Source organism: Seriola aureovittata, chromosome 24 (genome assembly GCF_021018895.1).
Source record: "Seriola aureovittata isolate HTS-2021-v1 ecotype China chromosome 24, ASM2101889v1, whole genome shotgun sequence".
NCBI classification, from domain to species: Eukaryota; Metazoa; Chordata; class Actinopteri; order Carangiformes; family Carangidae; genus Seriola; species Seriola aureovittata.
The window spans coordinates 8,557,962-8,581,705 of record NC_079387.1 but is presented as its reverse complement, the minus strand read 5'-3'; the positions used below and the strand labels follow the sequence as shown (position 1 = coordinate 8,581,705).

Sequence of the window (23,744 nt, the reverse complement as noted above, 5' to 3'; positions counted from 1 at the left end):
GTTTTAACTTTGCTCCTGGAAATACAACCTCTGTTTTAATCTGAAGTGGGCCTCAGTGGAATTTACAAATGCTTTTCATTTATTCATGATTAGATTGACGCAGTCTACCATCAGAATAATACGAGTATCAGACATTTTTTAGATGGAAAAACCTTCCCAAAAAGCTTTTTTTAAATAAATAAATGTCTTGCTTTCCAAAATGTTTAAAATGAAAACTGTTGTTTTAATGAACATTTTTGTTTTTTTTTTCTGGTATGGTCTCATTCAAATTAGCTTCAATCTGCAATATTTTTGTTACTAACGAACAAGGCAAATAGCTGACTCAGAGCAACATGCGCGCTCACGTGGAGTTGTACTCGATGTCCCATTTTAGGCCATTCATACACACACACACACACACACACACACACACACACACATATACATACACATACATCTGATTCTGAGTCAAAGTCTGTCACTATGGACAGAGCATCTTCTGATGTGTGAAAGATCAAGGTGTGTGCAGATGGTCTTCAGGTCATGGAGGGCAGGACCGCTGTGTCACACCCACAAACACAGGCTGGTTTAGCCTCTGGCTGACCTGGCCTTGGCATGTTGTCAGGTCATAAAGCATTTGTCCGACATGGCAGCAAGTTTGTTTATTTATATATTTACAATTGCAACATATCAAAATAATACGCAGTTAAATAATCTCAGTGTCTTCTTCATGTGTTGCCTAATTTTACAGATGCAAGTTCGGGGAACGAATCAGTTTTTGACTTAAATGTTTTAAAGTATTCCATAGTCTAGTTTTGGGGTGGCCTTATTTGAGTATGAAGTAATACAGTCTAGTCTGGCCGCGGTCTGGTCTGCGTTTTGGGAGCCAGAAACTGCACCAAGGGTCTTTAAAGGTCTGTGGGGTCGCTGAAGGCTGAGTCGGGCTGAACAGAGAGACATCTGTCCGGGCCTGGAAGGATTTCACGCTTCTGGCCGTCCAGATGATTTAGTCCCTCCAGGACTACCTGCTGGGAGAGGCTCCCAGCAGGTTAACCTGACACAGATGGATCCCGACACCAGCACTGAACACACACATGGAGAAACACACACACACACGCACATGTGCATACACACATATCTGAGGGTAATGACAGACAGCAAGTGTGGACATATAGGAGCAAAAACACACTTGCATACAGAGCTGACATGGAGAAATCCACCACTGACACACACAGCTGAATTTCCCACACACACACACACACACACACACACACACACACACACACACACACACACTGACTGGCAGACATGGTGTATGTTATACCACACAGGCATTACTGATCTGGCACTAGTGGACAAGAACAACAACAGTTTCTTCTTTATTTCCCTTTAACGATGGTTAACGATGGTCTTTGATACAATTAAAAATAAAAAATCTGTGATTGTCAGATAATCAATCACAGTTAAAGAATCAGCCGAATACCTGGTCATCAACTTCATCCAATCAGCTTTTCAATCATCACCATTCAATTTCAATATCATTTCAATTAGCTACATTTTGACCGCCCTTTTGTCTTAATTGATCCTCATAGGAATAATAAGAAAGATCAGTCAGTGATACTGACCTTTTTTCTTTTTTTTCTTCTCACAGAATTAATGTGCCCTGTCCTGAACAGATCGATACCACTCCCATGTCTGTGTGGTAAATGTGAAGCTTGAGCCAGCAGCAGGTTAGCTTAGCACAAAGACTGGAAACGGAGGGAAACGGTTAGCCTAGCTCTGTCCCAAAGTAAAGACCCGTGTAGCACCATAAACACTTCAGGTGTCTTATGTTGCTAGGTAGATTAGCTGTTTACTAAGCACCACTAACCACCGCCTGCCTTTATTACTACATCATTAAACTAAGCTCAACTTCATATCATTTATACACTAGTGTATTCCATAATATATACGTATATATGACAACCTGTCTTTACATTGCTTTTCTTATTTTGGCTTGAATATAGTGCAATGACTGATCAGAACCCTAAGCTGTGCTGTTGTACAGGCGAGCTGGAGCAGAAACTGTCTGAGACAAAGGTCCAAGGACCGAAACATACTGTGGGCGGCAGATAACAGGAGTTTGATTAGGACTTGATTAGTACTTATTAGTACTTTTGTGATGTTTTTGATACGCGTTGAAAATTTATCTGAAGACTTTTAAAGTTAGATTAGGTTTGGTCAAATCAAATACCACCCGCTGCAAAATGGCTAACCAAATTTGCCCCGTGGGATTGACTTTCTCGTCCCAGTCGTTTCTCCTAATTCTTTAAAGCTGGGTATAAACTTCCCTCTGTGGAGTGGCAAGGATCAGCAACATCTGGCCAGGACATAAGGAAACGCCTCTCTCCCTTACTCTCTAACAAACACACACACACACACACACACACACACACACACACACACACACACACTAAGGCACACTGGTACTCAGACGTGCACTCCAGTGAGCGTGAGGCTCATGAACATCTGGCTTCCCAGACTTTCCCTACGGGGAATCAACTTTTTGTTGTTTTTTACCAACTGCCTCTCTTTTCATTTCTGGTTCTTCTCCACTTAAAGTCCAGATAAATTATGGACAAACTTACTGTTGTCTTATTTAACCTTCCTGCCTCCTGCGCTGCAGCGAAGAGTTGAATGTCTTCACAGCTTTGCATGTGTAGTTAATTACTGGATGTGTCAATTTATTTATCCTTCTCTTTACTCGCATAATTCATTTACTGTGGCTTATAAACCATTTGTAATTTTGATACCACTTTCTAATAAGGCACTCTTCATAAAGTTGTTGATGCTTCATTGATCAGGTATAAGTAATTATTAGGGACGACTTTGGGGTTGTTACAGGTGTATATTCCTTCCCATGGACAGTTTGACCTCTGACCTCCTAGAAAATTGCTGCAGGGCATCTGGATCAAAATTCATTTATTAACAGCTTATTAACGTTTTCTTAAGATGACTCACTAACTTTTTGCTTAATACTTTTAAATACATTTTAAAGGCAGACTCTGTTTGTTTTCCTTAATTAGGAACACATTACACTCATTAGAAAAGCAGAAACTTTTGATTTATGATTATTTACCCTATTAGGAAATTTAACTTTAGGCTTGGTGTTTGTTAACTTTAATATTAATGAAATATTAACATTTACAACTGCAGGAAAGGAGAGTTGACCCTTTAATAATCACTTATTAATTATTTTTCACAACCTGGAAATCTAAAAGTTCATATTAAAGGGTTAAAAAGAAGATTTAAAGAAGAATTAATATATGATTTATTAACTATTAATAAAGTTGTAAACACGTAATAAAGGGTGCCTCATTAAAAAAAAAGTGGTACAGTGATTTATTTCTTTTTTTATTTAATCATTTATTTTAGGTGCAGAACAAATTTCCATGTGTATTTAAGTCGCCACTTAAAACAAGAAAACATGTGCAGTGAAAACAACCGACGCACGCAGCAATCTCACAGAACCACAAATGCATTCACCTCCAATTACTCGTCTCTTTAATTCATCTGTTTAATCCCATTTGGACTCTGCGGGGCCTGTTTCGCTTTCTTTGTGCAGCAACTGAGCCAAATAAACAGTCGGAGCGAGCTGCTGTGTCGGTTTCCTCAGGGAGCGCCCCGCCTCACCGCCGGCCCATCAGGGGCCTGTTTCTACACACATTAGTGGTTAATTATTATCAGCCCGCAGCCATAATGAGCGCCGCATCGACCTGCAGCTATATGTGTAGCAATAATATTACTTAATGGAAAAACAATCAGCCGGCTTCTCCCATTGAGCAGTTTAGGGAGTTTGCATAGATAATAGTGGATTGATTAGAGAGGAGATAGAAAAGGGATTTTGTGTGTGTGTGTTTTTTTTTTTTTTTTTTTTTTAAAGTAAACCTTGTTTTTACCGCTATAGTAAAATGATAAAAAGAAGTTTTAAAATAAAGTGACAATATATGTAAAGCATGACAAAAATCATAAAAGCAGCTCGACAGTTTTTCAGACATATTCTACGTTTCCTTCAAAGTATGTGCGGATACTCCCGATGAGAGGCTGTCAGACTTGTATAATTCATTACTTTATTGAGCAAAAATGACCTTTTCACCGGCTGAGACACTATTCACACACACACACACACACACACACGAGTGGGAGCAGACTTGTCGAAGGGAAGGTGATAGATTGTGAATGAAAAATCTGAAGATACTGTGTCACTTAAGTCCTGCAGCTTCAAACTCACCTGTGTATTATATCAAAGACCTGTTGATCCGACTGAAAACTTGATAATAATAAGCTAAACTTAAACTTCCTTCCCTTTTTTTGGGGCAACCTGTTACTTATCTTCTCTTTATGTTATTGATTGGTAACATGATCAGTTCTGCTGCTTTCTGAAATCGCAGAAAAAGTGAAATATGGTTGGGTTTTTAAGAGTTTTGATATTTATAAATATAAAGACGGTCTTGCCTGCCTCCCTCCACTGATCTGTTCCTCGGCTCAGTCAGAACTTGAGTGAAACTCCAAAGACGACGAAATGTGGCCTGACTTAACACTATAATGAAAAACTGTGGCTTTTTCACATCTGTCTTCAAACAAAGCTCTGACCAAGAAAAGATCTTTGCAGAGAAAGAAAACAAAATATGGCTTCAAATGCAGCCTTGCGTGCTGTTTTCCTTTTGTCATTTGTGAAATAAGGAGTTTCCAGGACCTCTGTTAAGACATTTGGCCGACTGACTGTGAACGTGACTGGTCTGCTCCTCACATGTCAGTGATCTGTTACAGCTGATCAACACCTACTGAGAAAATCTATCCACTATTATGATTAATAGCATCTCGCACATTACATTTAGCTATTCCTTCCACTTTAATTATTATTATTATTATTGTTATTTTAGTTTAATCTGGTCTCCACCTTGCAAAAGATGCTACTTAAGAAAATTTGAGGCTCAAATATTCAATATTTCACTGAAAAAGTATAAAAAATAAATACAGCAGAATATTATTTTTCCTACTTTTGTGTCCACGACTGTTCACAGGAGCCGACACCTAGTCAGGCTTCTTATCTGTGTGTTAAGTAGTTAAAACTCCCCCCATTCAACCAGCTGCAACAGTAAACTACTTACAAACTGATGCATCACTTTTAAAAATATAATCTAACCTTTTTTCCTTCTTTTTTTTTTTATTATTGAAGGATCTGAGTCGTTCCTCCACTGATGAACTTGACTTGTCTGAGTCGTAAATACAAGACATCAGCGCATCCATAAGATATTTTTCGCTGTTTCACTTCAGTGTAGCCACAATGCTATTCTTACATGCAGCCTGATGGCGCAGCGTCACACTGCTCTGAGGTCTGTATTTGTGAATTCCTGTGGACACATGGGGAAAAATGCACACACACACACGCACACACACACACACACATGCATGCATACAACCTCTGAATTCCCATCATCCACCAACTGAAAATGGCTGGTATTTTCCGAAAGCTGACATGTAAACTTCTAGTCTTAGACGCTTCTTCACCGCACACTTGTCATAACGCCGGGATAAAGTTTCTGTGCTGGCGCTGCAGTTAGCGTCTACAAAGCCTCTCAGTATTGTTGTGATTCCTCTCTGAGACCACTGGCTAGTGCTCGCAGCGAGCACGCCTGTGGGTGGCAATTTAACAATCAATTTGAAACATAAACTATAATAATAGCTTTTCTTTCTTGTCACATCTCATGTGATTTTTATAGCTTGTAACAACCAAAACGAAAAAGCTCGCCTGTCCTTCTTTTTGATTGTTGCTCAAGGGCACTTCAGCAAATGTGTCAGGTTCCAGTACCGACCTAAAAGTGAACGCTCTTACTTTTTAAAAAAAATCTTACATTTTCCCTGAACCAACGTGTAATTTTTGTCTCGCTGCGTCTGGTTTCCAGCACATTGTAGCGTTGCAGGGGGTCGTCCACGCACTGACACAAATCTGATCCCCGACCAGCTGTTAGAGACGGCTCTTCTTCTGTCGACAAACATCTGCGGTTCATCTCCACAGTTTGACGGGAAATGCAGGACTTCAGCTCCCTTCTGCTCCTCTCTTTCCTCCCTTCCTTTCTCTCATTCCTGCTTTCTCTCTGATGTTTGTTTTTGTCTCTCGACCATCTGCTCTTGATGATTTCTGGAATACAGAGTTTAATACACAGGAGCAGGCGGAGGTGAAAAGACAACAAATTTAGTTGACATTCAAAGTGGAGCTTCTTGTTCTCCTTTGTTTGGTGGATAAATAATATTTATTGTAGAGAGTTCACGTTTGTACTTATCGTGCGCCGTGACCCTCTTGGACATTATCTTTCACTCGAACATGTCTTCCACATTGCATGTTTGACCTTTGACCTCTTCGATTCGCCGCGGCCGACATGCAGGTGTTAAGCCTCACACCTGTTAGTCAAAGATGGAAAAGCAGAAACACACAGGAAGCAAATCTCCAAAAAATACAAATTAAAGTTCCTGTTTTTTGTTTATTTTTTTGGGGGGGGTGATGATTCATTACCATAACAAACACATGGTAACATTTGAGCAGTGGTTGTGATTTAAAGTCCAACATTGACATGACAGAACGTTTTATAGCATTTGAGATGAACAGTTATTACAACATACAAGGGCATGACTTTTTTCTCGCAGATTGCAGCTTAAACAAACGATTCTGTTAATTTTTGCAGTCAAGTTATCATTTGGTCTGAAAAAAGCAGAATATTTTGCCTGATAAATGACTTAGTTGATTCACCAGTTCTAATTGTAGATTAATCATTTAATCGTATATCAAATATCCTCTGTATTGTTCCTTATTGGCCATCGTATCCACTGATGCTGAGGCATCCGTGATGAGCTGATATCAGCCAATCATCAGCCACGTCAGTGAAAACACACAAACACTTTCTTGGCTCAATACTTATGAAGAGTTTAGTCACATTCGAACTTGAACATCGAATGTTCCTTAACACGACATGCGACACACATTTTTCATGTGTGGAAATAAAATTAAGATAAAAGCGGAGATAGATATAATTTGAATACTTCAATCAGTCCATGCATAACAACGCTAAAAGATAACATTATGATCGTGTGACGCGTGTGTGTTGTCACCGTGACCAAACACCACTGCGGTGATATCATCGCACATTTTTGAAATCATAACCGCACAAGCCCCATCGCATAGATAATGAACACACACACACACACACACACATACATGACAGGAAAACAGAATGATGAAGATGGAACACATGCGCACTGAGACACTGACGTCAAACACACACACACACACACACACACACACACACACACATGCAGACGTATAGACAGACAGACAGACACAGAGTTATGCTTTAGATGGCATGTCACAGACCACACATTGAGCCGGCTGTGTGTTAAAACAGTTATTCACGGTCTCGCATTCTGCTGGCCAGATCCAGAGATGAGTTGCCCTGGTAACCTGAACTTCTGGCCTCCTTGTGTGTGTGTGTGTGTGTGTGTGTGTGTGTGTGTGTGTGTGTGTGTACGTGTGTGTACGTGTGTGTACGTGTGTGTGCATATGGGCGTGTGAAAAGTGTGTTCATATGGTGAATATGATATGAGGATGACGTTGATCGTACAGCGGTGTTTAACAGCTAAACCGGCGCTTACGGTGCTTAAACTATCCACTAAATTAATTGACCTCAGTAAATTGGATTCATCGTCACCAGTGGGGCAGACGGGACTCGCTGAATATGGGAAGCTTTACTGTCTTTTGTCAAGCGAGGCTTCATAAATAACTTAGACTTCCTCCTCTGGACGCCTGCCAGTGGCTCTTCACTGTAAACTACACAAGCTCCACGGCTTTCTCTGAGCAGCCACTGCAAAATGGACTGCCGGCTCTTGACCCCTTGAGGAGTTCAGAGTCATATGAGCTAATGTTTCTGTAAGGAACAGCTAAAGTAATCGACCACCCTCCTTTCCACTGCCTTGTGTGTGCATGCATGTGTGTGTGTGTGTGTGAGAGAGACCCAAGACAAAGCCTGTTAAACCAAAACCCTTTGTTTTTCCACATCAAAACATATTGATCGATAATTATGTGTGTAGATTTCTAGTCTTTCTATGTATTGAAGCTACGTTCATGTCGTCACGGTTGATGTTGATGGAGCTGAATTGCAAATTGAGTTTTCCTCACCTTTTGTGTCAGGAAATAGAAACTTTAAAGATACTGCACATAGAGATTTTCACCTTTTTGCAACCAAGTCACACTGTTGGTCATTTACCTTTTAGCAGTTTGAGATCTGAACCTGTTAAACTGTCGTACTGTAAAGTTTATATTACACTTGAAAATGGACGCTAACAAGCTAGGTTAACTAGCTAGCACTAGCGATGTAGCTCTCTAACATGTTCTTAGCTGCTTATGAGGAAGATTGCACCATTTTTTTTTGTCTAATCTTGTGCCTTTTGAGTTTGAATGTACAAACTTTTAAGTTACTTTAGACAAAATGTCTGGCGCAGCGGGGGGGGGGGGCTAATGTAGGGGGCTCTATTACCGCAGAAAGATAGATAAAACTTAAATATCAAATCTCACAGCTCATACGAACACATACGTGCACACAAAAGTGCCGCCCCACATTCATCATACGACTTGAACAGTGATAGTGGTCCCATCAGGGGGAAGGTTTTCTCCCCCCCTCCCTGACAGTGAGAAGTCTTCCCATCCGCCGGGTGGCCGCAGAGGGGCCCCACGCACGGATGACATCAGCGCTCAGCCTGGAGCAGCCCATGACAGCCGTATGTAAATTGAATATGACTAATCGCTTCCCCGCATCACCTCTCGCCACCTCCGGGCCGCCACGATGAAAGACGGAGGAGAGGGAAATCTCCACAAGCGCGTCTGCTTTTGAAGTCTGAGAAGAGGGTGAGAGGGTAGCCAGCCAGACGGACAACACGTATAGCAGTCACTTTTATTTTCAATAGTCATATAAGAAAAATAAAAAATGAACCCACAAGCAATAAAAAAACACACACACTAAAACAGCGGCGAGGTCAGCTGTCACTCTGCAAGGTGCTCCATGTTGGAGCGTCACTGGGAGACACATGGATGTTGTGGTGTCTGTGTTCTCATCACGTAATGGCTGAGTTGACCAACATGACAATCTCCCAAGAAAATGTGGTGCATTGCTTCAGCAGCAAAACCCTCGTCTGAAGCGTAATGCCTCTCCAGGGGGCGGCAGATGGGAGTGAGTGGAATTGCTATTCTAATCGATGACCGTCTTCTTCTCACAGCTTTCGTCGGTTTCCGCAAGTGTAGTCGTTCTCACACACACACACACACACACACACACATACACACACACACACACAGACAGAGTAGGAGAGACACAGAGTGAGAGTGGGAAGATAAAGTGCTTCCACATGTGGAAGGCATGAAGAAGAGGCAAAGGTGCATGTGACCACCCATACAACAGGGGAATCCCAGGTGTCCCTGCCTTTGTTCTCTCAGTGTGTGTGTGTGTGTGTGTGTGTGTGTGTACACGCCTCTATCAGAAACTCACCATGAGAATAAGAGTGTAAAATGTGCAACCCACACATCACACACCATGGCGGTTTTATCATATATATATATATAGAGAGAGAGAGAAAGTGGAAAAGCTCAATTTCACAATGAAGCATCCTCACGTCAACAAAGATGTGACGTCTTTTAAAAAGTTAAATGGTGTATTTTTGTTGTTTCCGTATATACACATAATTCCCTTTTAAAATATTTTCCGTTTTTTAATGAAAAAATGCTCAATTTAAATTCACAGATCGTTTCCTTTTGTGTTTTGTTTTATGATCCATGTCCTGCGTGATGAAGCGGATTAAAAAACACTTGCCAGTAGTCTGAATTGATGTGTTTCCTGCCACATAGCTGTGGCTGGAGATGCACTGTCATTTCGTGATGCTTGCTTTTTAATTAGAGTGGAATAACAGTCCTTAAGTGCGCCTCCTTCTCAGCAGCACGCTATATATTGGAAAATTACATCCTTATGTTCTGGATCATCTTTAAAAAAAAAAAAATTAGTTCACAGGAACCAAAAACAATCATATTTTCATCCCTGTATAACAAAGATTTGGAGATTTGATTTATGTAATTGCAGTGCTTTTTTTATTCTTAAAGCACATACTAAAAAAAAACACACTTCATAAAAGACTACCATAGAAAAATAGTGTATTTTTACACAGAAAGAAGCCACAGTTTGAATCGCTCTGAGATTTGAGCTTGTTTTTATGACACAAAGACGCTTTGTCATATTTGTAAACTTATATTTTTACACAGTTAATTTCTTCACACGGTTTCATATCTAACAAACTTTAAACAAAGAAACAGTTGAGAAAGTTGCCCCCTCACTTTTGACCTTAACATTGCAGTTTGCGTTACATATACTGTGTTTGTGACGCCCCCCCCCACCCCCTCCATCCACCACCCCACTCAAATCACCCCCTGACGGGCAGAGTAAACAAGTGGCACTGTGTATATCCTCCATGTAATCTGGATTTAACTCGGTGAGATCACGGCTGTTGGAGCACAGAGCCCCCTGGACGCTCAGCTGCATTGTGGGAGGTTCCCTCTCAATGCCACCTTTGTCTGTTTATGTGTGTGTATGTGTGTGTGTGTGTGTGTGTGTGTGTGTGTGTGTGTGTGTATCTGAAATAGTCCAGTTGACAGGCCACAGTAGTTTTCTGAGAGAAAAACACTCGGTTTGAAAATCATCCTTAAAGTTTCTTTGAAAGCTGAATGGTCTGACATGGATGCTGTCCTCACACACACACACACACACACACACACACACACACACACACACACACACACACACACTGCAAATGTTATTCCAAGTCAAGTGCAAAGAGGACTTGACCCCTCAAGGGTTCACAGACAAACCAATAATATTTGAACAGAGTGAAGAGCAGCACTTCCTCTTCATCCCCACATTAGAGCTGTGATTGATCCTTTTCATACATTTAACCTCATGATGAATTCAGCTGCGTTACACCATTGTTATTCCATTTTATTCCACCCCGCCACACAAACATAAAACACAGTAATTACATAGTTGGTCAAAACCGACTGGAATCTAACTTCCTGTCAGTTTTATCATATCAAAAAATATTTTGCCATAGAAATGTAGAATTTGTGTGAAAGATGACGCAAATCTGGTTTAGCAATCTGTGTACTCCATCAGACACTGACGCACTTACTCCACTCTTTATAACGGAGAATGAACCGACTAGACAGCTAAAGTGAGAGCCAACTACTTTCAGTGGAAAGGAGCTAAAGGGTTTCGTCCAAAAGTCACTAGAGAGTCACTAAAGGAGTCTGAAAAGTCACTAAATCCTGCGGTAAAGTCCCTAAGAAGGCAACACTGTCTGGTGAGATAGCCACGGTTAGCCTTAGCTGAAGTGATAACTAAATTTACTCATTACTTTTTGCTTTTACATGTAAATAAGAAAAAATATATATGTTTTGATGAGCTGTTGGTAACTTCGGTTTGTTGTTCCACATAATGAAATGAGGCTGTAGCCAAATGAAACCATGATAGAAAAAGTCCTGCTAATAGTGATGCTAACTAGCTTTAATAGCCTAGCAGTAACTGCCATCTGTGTTAGCTGGGTTGGGTGGTTTTTTATTTTGAAATCACATTTTTAAATGGATTAGATTATAAATTAATTTATTATATTGACTTCAGTGTGAATATTAAGACCTATAACAATACAGATTTCAAGCATATAGTTTTTCATTGTGAATATTTGTAGGTTATATTGTGAAATATTTATTTTTCTAAATTGGTGTAATTTGAAGGAATTATTACAGTTCTGTTGTGCAGTGCTTCCTTGCTTTTGCATTGCTGTAGTCTTCGCTGTACCATGTTTATTTGCTGTTTCCTGTTCATTTATTTTTAACTCTTTTAGTGAATTAGAAATATAGCTTTTCTCTTTTTTTCCTTTTTTGTCTTAAAATTGCAGTCCGCGGAGGTGGCCCTGCAGGTCTACCATGTAATCTGTAATATCGCGGTTTTGTGCATACTTCCTCTGACCTCTACCCTGTGTTTTCACTCGTCATTCGGTCGTACACTCAAACAGCGAAAACAAAAATGCACAGGAAAAGACAAAATGCTGAAGCTGCAGTGGCTTTTTCCTGCATGCTCAGAGACCTCTCCTGCTGACTGAACAGTCTGATCTCTATACAAGCGCCCTGACACGCCTCCACTAAAACAGGTGTTTAATTAAGCAAGTGAAGACTGTCGTGTCATACAGCTGGATGAGCCGCACAATACTTTATTCTCTAGATGTTAGCCCAGGGAGAAAATAGATGAGAATAGCTATAACTTCTTGCGGCGTGCTTAGTTGCAACTGTTTTCTATTTGTGCACAGCATGACAAATTGAGCAATTTTGTACGCAGTCTAAACCCAAAGAGCAATCTGATGTGGGACCAAATTGGCATTTACAGTAATTTAGTAAAAAAAAAGTTGAAAAAGAGGAGACATGAAGGACCTCTCTCTTTGTCTCCATGCTCTCTCCTCCCATTATGGAGGCAGCAGCTGGGGAGGAAAGACTCTAAACTTCTCTACTTAGCACCAGCACCGTCACAGGGTAGTGATCTGAGAATCTCTTTTAAATGGCTGTCTGTCTCTGTCTCTGTGTGTGTGTGTGTGTGTGTGTGTGTGTGTGTGTGTGTAAGTCCAGCCTCTCTTTTCCTGCCTTTTTGCACATGCTTGTATGTCTCTGCATGGGTGCATTTCATTGTGTGTATCTTCGTCTCCGTGGCTGTAATTGTTTATCCCCTAAAAGCTTTTCTACTTTCGTGCTGACATGTATTTTCCAGCAGTGTGTATCACGCTAAATAAACAACACTCTGAACACCTCATTTGCATGGACGTGTGAGGTCACCCCCTCTTTGTTTGAATGACAGGTGGTTAGCCGGCATGTTTCTGAAGGGGACCCCAGTTGCTGCACTGTGCACTCCCGTGTATCTTCTATTATTACAGCTGGAAAAAACAGTAGTGACGAATAACTGCATCAAACGTCTGGATACTTGTTAAACTGCAAATAATCAGCTTAAAAGTACAAATGTGCGTGTGATTTTGATCCTTTAACATTATTGTACATTATGGAAATAATGTACTGAAGCTAAACTGTATATGCTTGAAAACTATAATTATAATTTTTAACATTCAGGTATTGTAGGATGATCATTTACTGTGCTATTAGATTTATTCAACCAATAATGCAGATATTTTACTTAATTAAAAGCAGAAAGCCGCAATTTATAATATATTTTTTAAAATATCAACCCCTTTAAAAATGTTATAATATTAGATATATGATTATTTTATTATCACTGATCACTATAAGCAACATTTTAATGTTGTAACTGCTCACAGTTGAGCTATAACTACTTTAATGCAATGCATATGTAAAACGTTAGTCTGCAAAGTAAATTATAGTTGTAAAGTAAACCTAATGGGGTAAAAGGTTCAATATTTGTCAATGAGATGTCGTGAAATTAAAGTATAAAGTGGCAGAAAATGGAAATACATGTGAAACACGTGTGAAATGCATTTTTTTTAGAGCAGCTATCAAGGATGTGGAATAATGATCAGGGGGCCAAAACAGCACAACATCAGTGCAGTGCGTGGAGTCTAAAAGGTCACCATGCACTGGCAACTTTCTGAGGCGATGCAAATAGGCTGCATTTTTAGCAGAAGGCATGGGGAGAGAGTGGAGTGCAGTGTGTGTGTGTGTCTGTGTCTGATACAACACCCCATCTTCAGCATGTCCAGACTCTTTGATCTGATTTGCTGCAGCTGCATTCGTTGCCTCCATCGGTGTAACTTTGCTAAAAAAATAAAAAATCTTATTGAATTCTAACATTCGGGGTTTGCAGTGGTGCAGAATTACACACCAGTGCAATCTTTGCTGCAGTTTCCGGATATTATATAACATCATTGTTCTCGGTTGAGGCTGATAATGCTGCCATTTGTGCATGTGTGCTACTTGCTCTGAATCCAACTCTCACCCCTTTAAACAGCAGAGATTTCCAGTGTGTATTCTCCTTTTATTGCTTTCATTTGCATATAAATTAAATCCATATTGTGCCTGCGAGGCAGACTATGCTAACTATGCAAACGATCCCTGGCTTTTCTTTGTTTTACAGATAAACCCTCGGCTTCCTCTAAATGACGAGGTGGGAGGGGGGCGAGAGAAATCCTCTCGCTGTTTCATAATTGTATGAATTTTAAATACACTGTCATAAGACCCTCTTCCGCATTCACAGCAGGGAATGAAACTATCATTATAATATTAGAGCTACAGGGTTAGCTGACCGTGAAGAGCCAGGCAGCCTCTTCACCTCTGCTCACACATGCAGGCCAGATGGCCAAAGACTGGCTGTAGAAACAATAGACCTGTGTGTGTTTTCTAAACAGACTTCCTAAAAAACACCATGCATTTAAAGTATTTTAAAGCATCTTTAGCTTATACAGCTACTTTTAGATGTAGAGTTTAAACTATAATTTTCTGATGTATAGGCAGAAAAAAAAACAACACACACACACACACATTAGCTCCTCAAACATTTGATAACATTTGGATTTAAATTAGATTTTGTGTCGTCAAACTGAAATAAAATCTTATGAATATTCATTCATATATTTAAGTGTAGAGTGACACTAAATTAGTGCTAATTTTACAGTGGGTCCTCTGGAAACCCCTTCAAGGACCCCTGGAGGTTTCCACTGCTGCAAGGGAAGCCTTTTAAAAGACGGTTACCTGCGCCAAAGCTCTGCTGCTGCTGCTGTCTACAATTGAAGAAAAGAAAGAAAATAATCTGTGTATGAAGTATTTTAAAATTTAAAATTAAAATTATCTTTTTAAACCCACTTTTCTTCCCCTTTGCCACTTTTCCTTCACACTTCTATTCAATTAAATTCAAATTTGCAGCCATAAACAGGCGCAGTAATTTCTACTGACTGCACACACACACACACTCTGAAGAGTGTATAGTGTTCATAAATAAATAAATAACGTCATTGTTTAAAGATAAGATATTAATTAAAATCTGAAACCTGCGGAATAACCTAACAGCGAGCCCCTGGTCGTCATTATTGAAATCAATTATTAACACGCTATGTACTGTGCGCTTATTAAATCTCTGCTCTATAGGCAGAGCTGAACACGAACGCAGCAGCAGCAGCTCTTGAAATAATTAAAAAGAAACGCGGAGGCCGTGAACGCCTCCGCTGCAGACCTCTGCAGGCTTGTTAGCTCTTAATTAAATAATCCGATCCACGATCAGTTGTATATAAGCGACGTAACAAACAGAAATAATATAAATCACGCCTGGTCAGCGCTCGTGCGTGTGAAGACTTTGATCACACAAACATGGCGCCGCTCCGAGCGCGCTCCGTAAGTCATTCACTTTTTTTCATGAAATAAACAATAAAATCAAGGTTTGCTCTCTCCTCCAGCGAATTTTCATGTTTAAGATTTTTTTTTTTTTTTATTAATTTTTATTATAATGGGAAATAAATCTGCAGGAATATTAGGTGTTTTAAAAAGAAAAACCTTGACCTCACAAGCCTCACACTGCAGCACAGGACTTGTGAGGAAGGATATTTGCAATAGGAGGATGGGTTGGGACTTTATATTTTAATGCCTGGTTTAAAAACTAATTATTGGTCAGAATCAATGCACATAACATGGAGCTTAATTGGCTGATAGGAGTGAAAGTATATGAGGCAAATGTTAATGTTAATCCATCCCCAGCAATAAAAACAAGAACAGAAGAAAGAAAGAAAAGGGAAGGAAAAGATGCCTAAGTAAAGCCTTAACATGGGTGTTACTTTCTTAATCGTTTTGTGTTACTAACATAGTGTTGAACATATTTTCATGAAAGGAATAATCATCCAGTTTCCCCTATAAAAGATCCCTCAGCTCATTAACATAAATGTGATACTTCTAATATATCCCTGTAATCCCTGTGCATTAAGGAAGTATGGTAAAAATAGGTTAGGGTTATTTTTTCACACCAATAAAAAGTTTTCACACCAATAAAATTAAAGTTATGATAGTGTTTTAGTAAATTTAGCCCCCACCCCCGCCCCCCCTCTCCAAAACTGCTGAAAAGAAAAAAACAACAACATAACTTGTTGAAAGAATCAACAATGTAATGTCATGAAAACAGCTTTCACATAATCAGACAAAAATACTCCTGCAGAGCCCCTTAGGTTTGTCTGCTCTCACTGACCTTGGAGTACACACACACACACACACACACACACACACACACACACACACACGCCATGTCACAGAGTTCACAGCCAGGCTCTATCAAACCTGAACCTGAGGTCACGTCAGGCCAAACGCGCCAATAGAATCTCACGTAGGAAAAAGAAGTGTTTCTCCCTAAAGCAGAAGACTGAGGGGACCCTGTTCACCACACACTCCTCTGTACCTGTATTCATTTCACCGAAAGTCCAGTGAGTGAAAGTTTAGCAGAGACGTGAAATCTTGTAAACGACCAGAAAAGATTCACAGGTGAAACATTATCCATAACGGGGGAAACAAGCAGTGTCTGATTATAGTGAAAGATGAGCTGCGAAATAGTAACTGTGGGAAGCTTCTCGTGTGTGTGTGTGTGTGTGTGTGTGTGTGTGTGTGTGTGTGTTACATTTCTGTATATCCCCCATCTCTGCCCCGTCACATCTCTCAAATATCAAATAAAAATAAAAGTAAATAATCCTTATAGGTATAACTATATGGTCTGAAAGAATTTAAAAGCCTGTTGTTAATCACGGTTTGCTCCTTTTAAATGTGCTGTGAATTTTATGCCCCCAGTCGAATTATTTTACAACCTTGTTTTATCTTCACAGGCCGTTTAAAATGATGTTGGGAAGTCCAGTTAAAGCCGTACTCGTAGTGTAGTTATAATAATAATAATGTATATTTTTTTTATCCTCTAAAATTTCACAACAAAACTCCTTTCAGCGCTTTTAAACTGAATTATCAGTAGAAAGAAATGAAAGAAAGAATAGTTTAGTCCATCAATCTACCGTTCTCCTTTTTTTTTTTTATTATTTCAGACTACATGTGAACATATTAAAATCTTTGGCTTGTCTGAGTCTGCGACTGATGTGTTGAAGGAAAATATGGCGCAAATATGGGGGACAGGAGACCACAAGAACCTATATAGAGCCAATCCGACAATCTAAAAACAGTGAGAACAGACAGAAACGATGAGGTGGGAGATGAGGCTGAAATTAAATATACTGTATACAACATGATAACTGTGTGGCTATATAAACTTTAATAACGATCGTTCATTTATATAATTATGTCCATATACTGTTACCATAACAGAAATCTGTGTTTTTAAATAGCGTTTTCCCCTCTTCCAGTTCATTTTTTTTGTTAATTTTTTCTTTTTATTAGCTCCAAAAGTCAAAAGAGTCAGGCAGCGGCCCTCAACAGGGAAATGTCCAGGCCTCTTATTCACTGTCCTCCTTTTCCTCCTGCACGGTGGTCGTTGAATGGTTGTAAAGTCCTTGAGCCATGAGCTGCAGGGCCAGGCCGTTCTTGTAGCCGCTGGCCTTTTTAATCTTGGCCCTCTTATTCTGGAACCAGATTTTAATTTGGGACTCGTTCAGGTTGAGTTCCTGGGCCAGAGACTGTCTCCGCTGCTCCGTTATGTACCGGTTGGCCTGGAACTCGGTTTTCAGTCTCTGCAGCTGCTCGGCCGTGAACGCTGTCCTAGGCCGCTTGTCCTCCTTGCTGTTCTTCTTCTTTTTCAGTTTCCGTGTCCTTGGGCCTGGCGTGGAAACAACAATGGAAATAAAATATTTATTCTACGGCTGGACCACGAACACAATGTCACACATGAGGCGCATGAAGTTCCTCTAGTATTCAGCATCAAAGCTCCTGCTCATATCCACTGATGAGTGATGATAGCGGCTCATTATCTAGTCAGTGTGATCAAATGTAGGTCACCACACTGCCCTGATGGGATAGATATTCAAACATATCATTTCATTATTTTATGTGTTATCTCCTTCACTCGTCACTATAATGTGTGATATATTAAATATGGACTCCCTGAGGATAAATCACACCAAAAATAAGGCCACACAGAAGGAAAGCCATACCTTGCTCTGTGGGCCTCGTCCCAAACCAGGATTTACAATCAGCATTAAACATGAAGACATACAACCATTCAATATCTTTTACAACACAACAAAATACTACAACGCACTGGTTGTGTGTAAATAGCAACAAGAGATTTTTAAAAACAGAAACGTGAGAATTAGTCATTTAAATTCAGCTTTTTCTTTTAAATCAGTGTTAAATAAAAAATATTATAATATACTGACTGAGATTTTTCTCCTCCACCACATTAAGGCATGGTTATTACTTAATATTCAACCTATATTAACTAATAATTAATTGCAGTAGACCTGCTGAGATCACAGGTAGTGTGTTCATGACTTGTCTTGAATGTAAAATATAACTAAGAATCAGAAGAAGAGGTAGTAGGAAGGAAGCAGATCCAGCCCGTCCAACACTGGAGAAATACACAAACAAATAGCAGGCCAAATATTTGTTGTAGCTGTCACAATATGAAAATTGCTGAAAACACTGCTGAAGAAGATGGATATATATATATATAAATACATATTTTAAAAATAAAACCTATGGATGATTGTAAACCTTAGGATCTGAAGTCCTTTGAGTCTCTCGTCGGCCCATCCCGCTGTTCTCATAGTGTTTAGTTGACATAAACAGGTTTGGAGGTTTTTGGAGTCATTAGTTCCAGGCAGGCCTTTGTGTAAAGTTTAATACAGGCCCATGACATCTGACTTGTTATGGCGCCAAAACAAGCAGCAACCCGCTGCCACGGCTCAAATGAAATAAGTTGCTTTTGACAAGAGTCCCACTGCAGACTTCTCAGGTCCACATCATCACAGTTCTCCCTGCAAAAAGCCCCCATATCCTGTGATACAATTAATGGACTCCATCCAGGACTATGATTTCTTAATCATACAAACATGGCTGTAGTGCACAAATCTGGCCCGGACGCATGCATCAAATAAAGCTCAAGTAGCAAAAATGTGATGGTAGCTTGGTCACACAGCAAAGCGTAGAATTTGTATTTGAGCACACACTGTCATAACACTGCATTCAGGCCAATGAAAGCAGCACTTTAAGGACACACTAAATCCATTTTGCAGCCAGACTCGAGTGACATAAGATGACAATTTGAGCCAACACTTATACCACATAATTAAAGAGGGACTGGAAAGAATAGTAATAAAGCTAAAATATGAGCCCTGAAGGCCAAGAGAAGCAGAAAGAATTAACATTATGACCGTGGAAACTACAAACCCATTAAAAACAATGATGAAGTGTAGGAGGAAGACACTCAACTGCTATAAACACAACAACATGTTCTCAGACAACATGAATCTGTACGTTTTCAGAATTCAGTTTAATACTGTCTATACATTTATATCAACAACGCAGCCTCAGATTAGGACTTCTGTGTTATTATAATTATCCCTTATAAAGAGCACTGTATGTCCTCCTGCAGCTGCTGTATATTACCAGCTCCTGCATTGTCCTAACCAACACAAAACCCAAATGCATCATCCCTATCAGATGAGCCAACAAAATCATTCAGGTTAAAAGTCAAGAGAATTTGGGCTGAGTAAATGCAAAGGATAAAAATTAGTGGGTTGCTAATATGAGCCTTGGTTTATACGCACTTTAAAATAAACAATGGCTGAGATTCTAAATCCACTCCATCGCCATCTTTATTTTATATCATTTTAATAAACCAAGTAAAGGAATTCAACTGCATCTTTTAGTAAGTCTTATTTTGCATAATTTATTTGGGTGTATTAGGTGGAATAATGAAATAAAGTCCTAAAACAAATCTCTGGGATGATACTTCTTTTCTAACGGAATTCGCAGTGTTAACGATAGTGATGTGTTGTTTGCCTTTAAATCTCATATTAACACAACTTTATGCAATTTAATTATAGTTTAATATTCTAATATGTCTTAAACGATACTCTAAATCTACTAAGCGATTACAGTGTTTTTCCTTTTCTATTATTTCATTTTAATGCACATGCCAGCCAAACACAGCGGTAGCCTGCTGGTAGCATTGTTATCAACTTGAATTATATATTTTATTTAATTTTTTTTAACATATTCTGTCTTTGCCGACAAAGAGAGAAAAAAGGTCAAGAGAGGTCTTATTGTTGTCGCCAACGAAAATACGGTTAAATGTGCACAAGCCACGGAACCCTATAATAACGAGTTTATTGGGGAGAAGATTTAGGCATGTTGAGATGAAAATGCACATTGAATTGCACTGATTTATTTTTATTTTTTAGCTGATATATTGCAGAGGCCTATAACAAATATGAGACACTATAGCTCATAGTGCGCCGTTATGTTTATATGAGTGTGTGTGTGTGTGAGAGAGAAAGAGAGAGACAGAGAGAGAGAGAGAGTAGTAATGAAAATTAATTACCTCAGGTGTTTAATGACCTTATCCTTCCCTCCTACACCCTACTTTCATATTCATTATGTTTTGTTTTTTTTATTATGGTATGTCTGTTTAGTATTTTATTCCAAAATGGCTTTTACTTAATTGGCTCAGTTAAAGTCACAAGCATTATAGAAAAATTATAGCCTGTATCTATATGCCAAAATTAAATTCACCCTCAAGCGAATAACTTTGAGGTTGATAAAGGTTTTTTTTTTTTTTTTTTTTTAATCAAGTGTGTCAGACACTGTGAAGGAGTTTAATAATTAAACTGTGGAGAAAGACAAGAGGAGTCAACCCAGGAATGATCCCCCAGCGCTCGGGCACCCCAGGCGGGATAATTCGGGGACTATTAGCGCCTTACCAGATGAGGGCCGGTCCGAGTACCGTGTACAGTAAACCCAAGCGGGCCACAACAGCGGCTGGCTTTCTTTCGTTGTGGACGTTGAGCCTCCATTGCTGCCACTCATAATCATTATTGACGAGGGGCTGTCTGCGTATCTGCCAGTCCCGTTGCTCGCCGCTTCGCCTTGTTTCGACGAGTTCTGCTTGGACGAAGGCGACGAGGACGTGGACGACGAGGAGGAGGAAGAGGAGGAGGAGGAAGAGGGCGACGACGAGGTGCTGTCGCTGCTGCAGTTGGAGTCCAGGCAGAGGCTGCCGGTGTGCGCCGGCGGCCTCGCCCCCAGCGGGTTGACGTTCTCCCTGCCCGGCGTCTGGCTCCGGTCGCGGTAGCTCGGCTCCTTTCTGCAGCCGAAGTCCGGCCGGAGGATGTTGTCTATGAAAAAGTTCGTGGTTCTGTGGGCCTGCTGCGCGACCTGGTGCGGTAAAATCATGGGAGGGGATGGGAGGTTTGGCGACAGAGACATGCTCTCCTCCTCGGTCGAGTCCCGGCCGCTGGTGGGCTCCTTCTGCTCTTCCATAGCTGGTGGCGGTGAGAAATTTCGGCCTCTCCGCGCCAAACTCCACTTGTTGCTCGCTCTCCCGCCCCCTTCGGTATCCAATTTAGACAGACAGCATGTAAAAACAAGTCTCTTCGCTAGAATAAATACCTGTGCTCATTTATAATATCACCTACTGCGGCGACATGTCGTCTCCTAATAGCCGTCCGAGACCGGGCATAGCGCGCAGCTCCACGTTATAACCAGTGTCCCTGTCTCTCTCCGGTGCAGCATAATATCTGTGTATCCGCTCTTCCTAAACTCTCCTAAAACCGTTATCTCCCCCCCGTGAGTGTGTGTGTGTATGTGTGTGTGTGTGTGTGTGTGTGTGTTTTTCTTTCTCTCCCCCCCCTTTTTTACACCCAGCCGGAAGCACGTGTGCGCGTACACACGTGCTGCGGACCAATCGGACGCGGCGATCGTCCCTGTCACAGTTGACGACGGCCAATCGCGGCTCGAGATGCGGCGCCGGCGAGCGCGCGCACTCGTAGCCCGCGCGCAGTTCGATCGATTTTTCTGCGAGGCACGTGCATACACATGTACACACACACACACACAGCAAAACAAAAACAACAGCGGGGCAGCCTCCATTATGAATGTCCGTCAGAACGACACTAAGTATGTTTTTTCATTTTAATACACGTTCTTTAATCACATTTGAGCTTTTAAATATTATTGTTTACTTGTGAAAACGCTTTGACCCGAATGGGGATTCATTTAAAAGAAAATAACATTATTAAAATTACTTTTTTTGAGAATTTAAATTTAATTCTAAGCTAATTTAAACCTATAGGCTCATTGTTGGGCATGTGTTTTACCTCCTGTGCATAATATAAAACTCTTTCACAATGAGGCTTTTATATTTTTATCTGACTAACACCTACTGGATAATTAATTAGCTCAAAATGTGCCTATTAATTAGCATAAAACTTGCGCCCTAATTCTCAAAGATAAAAAGTCTTCACATTTTCACTTTTTCTTTTCACTTTTTCATATTTTCACTGGCATTTTGTCTTTCCCCTCCTCCTGTGTGAAGCATTTAGGTCAAATTTATAATTTAAACATCCACATTTTGGACAACCCAGCTTTTGGCAGCAGGACAAAAAAAATAGTACATCGCATTTATATCCGCTAATATGAAAAATAGAAGTGTAAAACATGAAGTTTTCAGACACAATGAGGCCTAGAGAGCTGGAGTGAGTCCCGATAATAAATAGCGGTTTTGTAAAAAAAAAATCCCTAGAATAAGATTAAAATTGCCCTCAGGCTCTAATTGGCGATTTGAAATAATAACATTAATAGTCATAATAATAATAGCGACAGCATGAAAAGTGTGGACGTGTTGATGTTAACACCGGCGCAGTGAAATCTTTATCCCACAGGCCGGAGTGGGGAAGTCATGGCTACTTAATTAAATTCCAATTAGGACAGTATCAATATGCTGTTTAGCCGCAGAGCCATTGTGGGTAAATGAGCACTCAGTCCGCTCTTATCTGGCGCTGCAAAGAGAGGCTCCTTGAGAGGGGCTGCAAAAGATAATTTATAGCTTTTAATTAGTCTTCATTCCGCCCGATCAGCCCGGTGTTCATCACGGGCAGCTTGCTGAATAAAACCCGAGTCAAAAGCGCTGTCACCGGTCCCTGACAGGGCCCTTAATCAAAGTGAAGCAGAGGCCGCGCTACAAGCCACGTAATTTCCAAGGTGCTGATAAAGCTTGTTGAATAATAGCGGGGGCCCTCGGAGACACCATTTACAGAAATGACTTTATTGACGGCTTAACGTTGGTAATTCATTTTACCTTTCATGTATTGGGAGCCGGATTTGTCGCCGTAATAGGATGATAAATGCACTGACGGATCGCAGACCCGTTTTTATTGAGTAGCCTATATAGTGGAGGTGCTTCAGCGGCAGGTACACACACACACAAACGCACACACACACACAAACGCACGGACACACATGCACACACATGCACACACACACACAGAGTCATGATGAGCTTCTTGTTGAAAAGCTGATGTTCTGTCTGAGAGTAAAGCCATGACAGTGTGTGTGTGTGTGTGTGTGTGTGTGTGTGTGTGTGTGTGTGTGTGTGTGTAACTGCACTGCTTCTACAATACAGAAAAAAGTGTTTGTTTCCACCTTTATTTTAAGGCCACATAGTAGATTGTTTTACTTCCTGTTTGTGGAATTAAATGAAACACACCAAAGGAAGACA

At 40.3% G+C, this 23,744-nt stretch overlaps 2 protein-coding genes across 2 annotated transcripts in view; one reads left to right on the top strand and one right to left on the bottom strand.

Moving 5' to 3' along the window:
• The window catches only part of LOC130165210 (metalloreductase STEAP3-like), a 134,591-nt gene that overhangs the window by 86,473 nt on the left and 24,374 nt on the right, over nucleotides 1-23,744 (top strand). The gene's annotated exons all lie outside the window — the stretch shown is intronic.
• LOC130165213 (homeobox protein engrailed-1-B-like) lies at nucleotides 17,324-21,842 on the bottom strand. The gene is made up of 2 exons (XM_056370259.1): nucleotides 20,950-21,842; nucleotides 17,324-17,843 (listed from the first exon to the last, which is right to left on the bottom strand). The coding sequence occupies exons 1-2, from the start codon at nucleotides 21,506-21,508 to the stop codon at nucleotides 17,524-17,526; spliced, it is 879 nt and encodes a 292-aa protein (XP_056226234.1). The 5' UTR covers nucleotides 21,509-21,842; the 3' UTR covers nucleotides 17,324-17,523.